The 9487-nt window shown below is 43.0% G+C and overlaps 1 protein-coding gene across 11 annotated transcripts in view; it reads left to right on the top strand.

Moving 5' to 3' along the window:
• Positions 1 to 9481, top strand: part of TAB3 (TGF-beta activated kinase 1/MAP3K7 binding protein 3) — a 70216-nt gene extending 60735 nt beyond the window's left edge. For 10 of the 11 annotated variants that reach the window (XM_014531984.1, XM_014531985.1, XM_014531991.1 and 7 more), the window contains 2 exons: positions 1819 to 1917; positions 8838 to 9481. In XM_014531984.1, the coding sequence (XP_014387470.1) occupies positions 1819 to 1917; positions 8838 to 8986 (248 nt within the window). In that variant the 3' untranslated portion in view covers positions 8987 to 9481. The remainder of the gene's footprint in view (positions 1 to 1818; positions 1918 to 8837) is intronic. The other variant, XM_005884504.2, reaches the window with a different exon arrangement.
• Positions 9482 to 9487: the final 6 nt, after the last annotated feature.

Raw genomic sequence — 9487 nt, 5'->3', positions numbered from 1 at the left:
TGTCACGCACAGAGCAGGGCTGATCAGGGGGTTGGGGCGCCTTCCCCTGTCACGAACAGAGTAGGGCGGATAGGGATGTTGTGGCCCCGCCCCCTGTCACACACAGAGCCGCAGGGCGATCAGGGGGTTTGGGCGCTGCCCCCTGTCACGCTGATCCCGGTGCCGGGAGGCCTCGCGGCTCCGCTGATCCTGCCCGGCAGGGTCACAGATCCGGGTCCCAGACCGCAGACAGCCTTGCCTGCTGCCGCCTGCCTTCAGTATGCAAATTAGCCGCCATCTTGTTGCTTCAGGGTGGGGGTCCCCACTGGGGTGCCTGGCCAGCCTGGATGAGGGGATGATGGCTGTTTGCAGCTGGTCACACACCCTTCAGGGTGGGAGTCTCCACTGGGGTGCCTGGCCAGTCTGGGTGAGGGGCTGAGGGCCGTTTTCAGGCTGGCGGGCGACTGAAGCTCCAAACCTCTCCTTTTTTTCTTTTTTTTTTATTCTGGCATTTATTTACCTTCTATGGCTGTCACTGGAGCTGGGAGCCGGCTTTCTCTCTGAGGCTCGGCTGCTGAAAGCAGGTTTCTGGCCTTTGTTTTCTGTATTCGAAACAATGTTGTGACTCCAGCTCTGAGATCCCGGCTGACTGACAGGAGGTTTCTGGGGTTTTGTTTATCTTCTATAAATGTTACAATGTTTCCAACTGAAGCTCAGAGGCCGGCAAGGCAGGCGGGGAACGTTGGAGTCCTCTGTCACTGAAGGAAGCAAGCCTCCCTGTTCGCATCAGCTGCCTGGCTGCCGGCCGCCATCTTGGCTGACAGTTAATTTGCATATCTCCCTGATTAGCCAATGGGAAGGGTAGCGGTCGTACGCCAATTACCATGTTTCTCTTTTATTAGTGTAGATATGTTCTATTTAATATATATGTATTTATTTCAAAGAGGAAGGGAGAGGGAGATAGAAACAGCAATGATGAGAGAGAATCATTGAATGGCTGCCTCCTGCATGCCCCACACTGGGGATTGGGCCTGCAACCCAGGCATGTGCCCTGACCGGGAATCGGACCGTGACCTCCTGGTTCATAGGTCTGCATCCAACCACTGAGCCATGCCAGCAGGGCTCAAGTACTGCTATTATTTTTCTTTTTAGTTGTTAATCCTTACCAGAGGATGTTTTTTCCATTGCTTTTTCAGAGAGAGTAAAAGGGTGGAGGGAAGGGAAAGGGGAGGAGAGAGAGGGAGAAACATCTATGTGAGAGAGACACATGGATTGGTTTCCTCCCTCATGTGCCCTTGACCGGGAATCAAACTCACAACCCTTTGGTTCAAGGGCCGATACTATAACCACTGGCCACACCAGCCAGGGCAGAACTGCTTGTTCCTTAATTATAAAATGCTGTAGTTTGTTATTATTTTAACTGATTCTTTGGTTAGCCTTACATGGGAAGTTTATCTTCAACCCATAATTTTCCAATAACTAGTTCTTAATCAGGGATTTGCTAAAGTATAATATCTCAAATTTTGCTTTCACTTTGACATTTCATTACTGAGTTTGTAACCCTAAACAACCAGCAAGTGGGAAACTGGTGAAAGAAGGCATGTACTCCATATAATTGGAGAGGATAGAAAAAGTCATAAAAGCCACTGCTTTGTATAGACTGTAAAAGCAGTATTAAATATGGCACTTGTCCTCACAGGGAAATTAAAGGTAACATGAGGTAGTAGAAGGGGTAAGCACTCAACTGTGCATATCCTGTGAGAGATTTTTGTGCGCCCAACAATACTTCTAAATGAATGGCTTGATCCCTTCTAAGTGACTTCACTTTGTCTCATGCAGACTCATCAGACCCTTGCACAGTTGAGAGGAAAGCCCGAAGAATTAGTGTGACCTCCAAAGTACAGGCGGATGTCCATGACACCCAGGCAGCAGCTGCAGGTGGTTTGTACTTGTGTGTCTAGCATTTGTGCAAAATGTCCAAAGACACGTGTTAACCCATGTAGAGCTATCATAAGTAAAGACCAACTTTTTTTTGCTTTAAAAAATTACTCTCTCTACTGAGTTTCTAAAGTGGTGCTGTCCAATAGAAATGTTAGCTAGCTACATTAATTTAAAACATTCTAGTAAACATTTAAAAACTAAACAAGTAAAATTAGTATATTTTTAATCTATATACAAGGTGTTATCATTTGAATATGAAATCAGTATAAATTATTATGAGATATTTTACATCTTTTAAAGATTTTTTTTAAAATCCTCATCCGAGGACATGTTTTTTATTGATTTTAGAGAGAGAGGAAGGGAAAGGGAGAAAGATAAACATTAATGTGAGAGAGCAACATCAATCGTCTACCTCCTGTACATGCCCTGAATAGGGTTCAAATGCACGGGATAGGACGATGCTCCAGCCAACTGAGCCACACCAGCCAAGGCGACATTTTTTTATTTCATATTAAATCTTCCAAATCTGGCGTAAATTTTACACTTACAGAGCATCTCAATTCAGAGTGGCCACATTTCAAGTGGCTATCGCATTGGACAGATTGCTCTGATAATTATGTCTAGAAAGCAAGGCGAAGGAGAAGGAATCAAGATGGTGGCATAGATAAAAGCAGTACTCGCTGCCTCCCACAACCACATCAAAATTACAACTAAAATACTGAACATCATTTAGAACTGCCTGAAATCTGGCTGAATGGAAGTCTTACAACTAGAGAAGTAAAGAAGAAACCACATTGAGACTGGGAGGAGGGGCAGAGGCGCAGAACAGACTAGTCCGACACCCTCATGTGGCGTGTTTTAAATCGGGAGTGATATCAAGGCTGTGCCGTCTCCTGTGAGAAGCAAGGGGTCCCACCCCCATACCAGAATGGTCAGCCCAGGGTTCCAGTGCCAGGAAGAGAAGTCCCCGTACTTTAGGCTGTAAAAATCAGCAGAGATTGTGGCTGAGTGACATGGAGGCTGCTGGATACCTAGGCAGTCCCTCTTAAAAAGGCCAGCACATGGACTTACTCAGACAATACCTCTGGGCTCCAGCCCTGGGGCAGTGGCTTTAGGGGATCCAGGGACATATGGGGAGGAACTGGAATGTCTGGCATTAGGGCAGGGGTTCTGGGGTGGCTTCCTTCCAGATGGGGGTGTTCACAGGGGTCATTGATCCTGTGCTGGAACCTCCCCATCACAGAGCTGACTGGCAGCCATATCTGAGTTTCTATCAGCATGGTTCACTCAGCCCTGGTGACCCCCTGAGGCCCCACCCCATCCAATTTGCAGCCCAACTCAAGCTGTTTGCAGCAGCTTTTCCATATGAATGGTCTTTACTGGTTCAGGTTTCAGACTTTTCTAAAATTTCTCACACAAGCAGTAGCTGGCATCAGTGTACCCCATACCTATCAGTAAGAGGGCCAAGACCCGGCACTATCACCAGCCTGTGTACCTTCACAGCTTGTCCTTGCCTGAGCACTTCCAGGCCCAACACAAGTAGAAGCCATCTGCAGATCTCTCTGTAGCTCCTGCTTGGTGGCCCCATGCAGTGTTTGACCTTGCAACTCCCAGGAAGCCCCAAAGCCAATGCACCTGGTGGACAGCTTCAGACCATGCCAAATTACAATTCTACAAATCCATAAGCAACACACTCAAAGGGAAGACTCAGTGAGCACCAAAGCCCCACTGAAACAAGTCCTGCTCCATAGGGTTTTCTCCTGCTCAGCAGTTCTCCCACTGTAGTTGCAGCTGGTCCTCACAGCCAATTGGCCTAGAGGTCAATTCTTCTCAGTGACTCTAATAGCAACCAAGACTCAACTAAAACAAGACTATGCACAAACCCACACAGGGGCTCACCTAGAGTGCCCAGCTCAGGTGACTGGGAAGGCTGAGCCACTGGGCCCTATAGGACACCTACTACACAAGACCACTTTACATATTCCAGGAGACATAGGTGCTCCACCTAATACATAGAAACAAACACAGGGAAGAAGACAGAAGGTGGAGACAAAGAAACATGTCACAAATGAAGGAACAGAAGAAATCTCCAGAAAATAACCCAATGAAATGGAAGCAAACAAACTACTAGATAAAAAGTTTAAAACAATGGTTATTAGGATGCTCAAGGATCTTAATGAGAGCTTCAGGGTCTTAGTGAGATTTTCAAGGATATTATTGAGAATTTCAAAGACATGAAAAAGGGCCAGTCAGAAATTAAGCATACATTAACTGAAATAAAGAATAATTTACAGGGACTCAACAGAGGAGTAGAGTATTCCAAGAATCAAATCAACGCTTTGGAATATGAGGAAGCAAAAAACACCCAAACAGAAGAGCAAAAAGAAAAAAAAAACCACCCAGAAATATGAAGATAGTGTAAGGAGCCTCTGGGACAACTTCAAGCATACCAACATTCGCATTATGGGGGGTGACAGAAGGAGAAGAGAAAAAGCAAGATATTGAAAACCTATTTGAAGAAATAATGGCAGAAAACTTCCCCTACCTGGTGAAAGAAATAGACTTACAAGTGCAGGAAGCACAGAGTCCCAAACAAGAGGAACCCAAAGAGGACCCACACCAAGACACATCATAATTAAAATGCCAAGGGTTAAAGACAAAGAGACAATCTTAAAAGCAGCAAGAGAAAAACAGTTACCTCCAAGGGAGTACCCATACAACTGTCAGCTGATTCTCAACAGAAACTATGCAGGCCAGAAGGGAGTGGCAAGAAATATTCAAAGTGATGAATAGCAAGGACCTACAAGCAAGATTACCCAGAAAAGCTATCATTTAGAATTGAAGGTCATATAAAGAGCTTCACAGACAAGAAAAAGCTAAGAGTTCATCAACTCCAAACCAGTACTACATGAAATGTTGAAGGTATTCTTTAAGAAGAGAAAGAAGTAGATGAAGAGGAAGAAGAAAAAAGATAAAAATGTGAATAAAATGGCATTAAATACATATCTACCAATAATTGAATGTAAAAAAATCAAATGAACAAGGAATCTAATGAACAAAATAAACTGATTAATAAAATAAAACCAGAGGCATGGAAACATAGAATAGACTGAGGAATCTCAGAGGGAAGGGGGGAGGGGACGGGAAGAGATTAACCAAAGAATTTGTATGCATATATGCATTACCTATGGACACAGACAATAGGGTGGTGAAGGCCTGGGGCAGGGCAGAAACTGAGTGGAGGAGGGCAATGTGGGGGGGAGGGGGAGGGGTGATATTTGTAATATTCTCAATAATAAAGATTTTTTTTTAAATGAAAGCAATGCCAAGTAAATGTAACCTGAAAACTCTGGACTTTATAACTTCTCACTTAGCATTTATAATGCTTCTTGAACTATATCCTGTGATTCAGTGAAAATAAGGTTTCTAAAAATATTGTACATGTTGGATTTGTACAAGTATTCTACTTGATATTATATTAACTAGATGGAAAGATCCCAACCTAAGAACAAACCAAGCATGAAACTGTATTACACTTCATATAGTTAAAAGAAATAAACTTGTCTTTCTTTATCATTGGCATATTTCCCATTTTGGAAAAATATCAGCTATCTTTGAAACTGTAGAAAATATTTAGAATTTTTGAAAATTTTATTTGCATCCTTTTGAGCATTTTTATCTTCTGTATGCTAATTATGTAATAGAAACAGTATTAAATTGATGTGATATTTATGAGGATGGTCATTTTGTGGAAATTTATCCTATTAAAGGAAACACCTATTTATTTCCGTTTTATTATGTATAAACATTCATATTTTTATTTTCCATGAGGTCTGAACTATCTTAACTTGTAAACTGTTCCATAAAAAGCTGTACGTTTCTGTAAGTCATATGAAAATAGACATCTAAAATGTATTTTGTGTTTTAGATGCTTCTATTTCAACACTACTTCCTTATGATGAAATGAGCAGTGTCTTTTTTTTTTTAGCAGTATCTTTTTTAGGACCAACAATAATTCTAAATTAGGTGCCTTTTAGCCCTGGCCAGCATGTCTCCATAGTTAGAGCATCAACTCTGTGCACCAGGGGGTCACAGGTTCAATTCCTGGTCAAGGGCATGTATCTGGGGTTGCAGGTGGGATCCCCACAGGGAGATAACCAATGGATATGTCTCTCTCACATTAATGTTTCTCTCTCTCTCACTCTCCCCTCTCCCTTGCTCACTTCCACTCTCTAAAATCAATGGAAAAAATATCCTCACTCCTTGGGTGAAGATCAAAAAAAAATTATAAATTAGGTGCCTTTTAAATATATTTGTTGAGAAGTTATTTCAGAGAGAGATACAGCGATTGGTTGCCTCCGCATGCACCCCAACCAGGGCCGGGGATCGAGCCTGCAACCAAGGTATGTGCCCTTGACTGGAATTGAACCCACAACCCTGAGTCCATGGGCTGACGCTCTATCCACTGAGCCAAATGTGCTAGGGCAAGCCCATCTTTTTATAGTCTCAGGAATAGGTTAGAGAACCCAATGATTCTATTGTAAGGCTAAGATCACCTCCTGATTGAGCCTGAGCCTTAAGCTTGCAGTAAGGTTCAGGGGTCTAACACCCAATTTTCTTTATCTCTAGAGTCTAGGGCAGCCGTGGCCAAACTACGGCCCGCGGGCCAGATCCGGCCCGTTTGAAATGAATAAAACTAAAAAAAAAAAAAGACCGTACCCTTTTATGTAATGATGTTTACTTTGAATTTATATTAGTTCACACAAACACTCCATCCATGCTTTTGTTCCGGCCCTCCAGTCCAGTTTAAGAACCCATTGTGGCCCTCGAGTCAAAAAATTTGCCCACCCCTGGTCTAGGGAAATGTTCACACCAGCCATTTGTCATTAAAGATAAATTGGTAAACCACAGTCAGCTCATTCACTTTCAAGAGAAGATAAACTTAACCCAGAATGGTAATTAATTAAAACTTTACCAGGTCTCAGTTTCTTTTACCTGCTTAGGAAGGCTGCTTACCTTAGATTATAACGTCATCTCCAGTTCACAGAGAGGATTTTCCAGTGTTTTATGGTGCATTTTCACAGCCTCCTGACCTTGCTCCAGATTCCAGAGTGAATTCCATCCAGAGATTTTTAGCCTCTAGTTATTGACCCCATTTTCAGAAGGGACTGTTCCTAAAAGGCAGGATTTACAAATTAACTCTAGAAGCCTTTTGAGCACAAGGCCAGAGAGAATGAGGACTTAGGAAGAGTATAAGTTAAGTTTCAAGGTTCTTTTTGTTTTGTTTTGTTTTTATCTTTTTAAGAGAGAGAAACAACAATTTGTTGTTTCACCCATGTATTCATTCATTGGTTGTTTCTTGTATGTGCCCTGACCAGGGGTTGAATGTGTATCAGGTCCACATTCTAACTGAACTACCCAGCCAAGACTTAGTTTAAAGGTTTTTTAAAATAAAATCCCAAGGACTAACATAAAGTTGCCTGCATTTTATATTGCCTACACATAGACATTTAAAAAAAACTAATAGGTAGGAAAGAATCCTATATAATAAAAGCCTAATATGCTAATGATATGCTAAGGCTGCTCAGCCGCTTGCTATGATGTGCACTGACCACCAGGGGGCAGATGCTCCGACTGGTAGGTTAGCTTGCTGCTGGGGTCCGGCTGATTGGGACTGAGCGAGATGGGCCAGACATGCCCTGGAGCCCTCACGGGTCCCTCCCTACCTGGCCAACCTCCCGCATCCCTCCATGGCCCTAATTGTGCACCAGTGGGGTCCTTTGGCCTGGCCTGTGCCCTCTCACAATGTGGCCTGGGACCCCTTGGGGCAGTGGTTCTCAACCTTCCTAATGCCACGACCCTTTAATACAGTTCCTCATATTGTGGTGACCCCCAACTATAAAATTATTTTTGTTACTACTTCATAACTGTAATTTTGCTACTGTTATGAATCGTAATGTAAATATCTGATATGCAGGATGTATTTTCATTGTTACAAATTGAACATAATTAAAGCATAGTGATTAATCACAAAAATATATGTAATTATATATGTGTTTTCCGATGGTCTTAGGCGACCCCTGTGAAAGGGTCGTTCGACCCCCAAAGGGGTCGCGACCCACAGATTGAGAACCGCTGCCTTGGGGGATGTCGGAGAGCCAGTTTCAGCCTGAACCTGCAGGCCAGGCCGAGGGACCCCACTGGTGCACGAATTCATGCATGGGGCCTCTAGTCTGAGAATAAAAAGATAATTGTTTATATTGAATGAATTTAGCTTATGAAAAAGTAACTGTAGGGGCTTTATCTTTCTCTTTTTACCATTCTGGGGGAAACTTTGTTATGAACTCTTACTGCCATTTATGAACCATCATTACTAAGCACATGCATATTGTGAAACTGATGGTCTAAAAGAAGTCGCACATTTAATCAGATGTTTAATGTAGTGTGGCTAGTATGAGGGGGTGACACATAGGACTGAAGATGGCAGGAGGAAGCAGAATTAATTTTTTAAATACCTTTTTTATTGATTTTGTAGGAAGGGAGAGGGAGAGGTAGAAACATCAATGATGAGAGAAAATCATTGATTGGCTAGAGATCAAGCCAGCAACCCAGGCATGTGCCCTGACCTGAATCGAACCATAATCTTCTGGTTCATGGGTCGACGCTCAACCACTGAGCCATACTGGCTGGTCATAGAATTATTTTTAACATGCTATATAACATCTCATTTTTTTCATTTGGCTGGAATAACTACTGTCTATGGATAATGAGCTTGTTTACCACTATCTATGGATAATGAGCTTGGAAGGTAATCTATACTAGACTTGTTGTTTTTGTTTGTTTTTTATTTCAGTTTGGATTATACTTGGGGAAAAAAATCAATCTATTTTCTCTCTTTCCATTCTAACTTCCCTCAGAGCATCTACCTGGCTCCAAGCACAATCCTCAGACACAGCCCCGAGATGAAGACTATGAAGGGGCCCCATGGAATTGTGACAGCTGTACGTTTCTGAACCACCCAGCACTAAATCGCTGTGAGCAGTGTGAGATGCCCCGATACACCTGAGTTCAGAAGAGTCTGCACCAGGTTGACAGTGAAGCTGAGCGCCCATTAGAAGAAAAGGAAACTGCGGGGATCTTCATCTGTCCAGCCTTTTCATTTCAGATTCCATAGGGGGTGGAGGAATGCACTGTAGCTGCCTGTGCTCACTACAGGAAAAATGGGGAAGGTTTTTTCCCTTCTTAACTCATTACAGAGTGAGAGACAGAAAGGGATACTTGAAACTGGGAAAGGATTCTCTCCTGAAAGAATGTACACAGAGAAGTCAAGAGCTCTTCTGTGGGATCCAGTTGTTGAAGTTACTGCTGAGTGGCCCTTATTTTGTAAACTAGAACTTGGAATCATAGTGTGACATATTACAGTTTATGCAGGCAAACTGTGAATCCCCATAGCAGACTTACCTGGTCACAGCTCTCTGAAAAACAAAGCGCCTCCCCCCTTCCCCATGCTTTTTCCCATTGCTTCCTCCTGAAGAGGACAGGGAAAAGCACTTAGAATATGATGGGC

The sequence above is a fragment of the Myotis brandtii genome, unplaced genomic scaffold (assembly GCF_000412655.1).
Source record: "Myotis brandtii unplaced genomic scaffold, ASM41265v1 scaffold834, whole genome shotgun sequence".
NCBI classification, from domain to species: Eukaryota; Metazoa; Chordata; class Mammalia; order Chiroptera; family Vespertilionidae; genus Myotis; species Myotis brandtii.
Note: the sequence above shows the minus strand (reverse complement) of the source record. Positions and strands in the feature narration are given on the sequence as shown.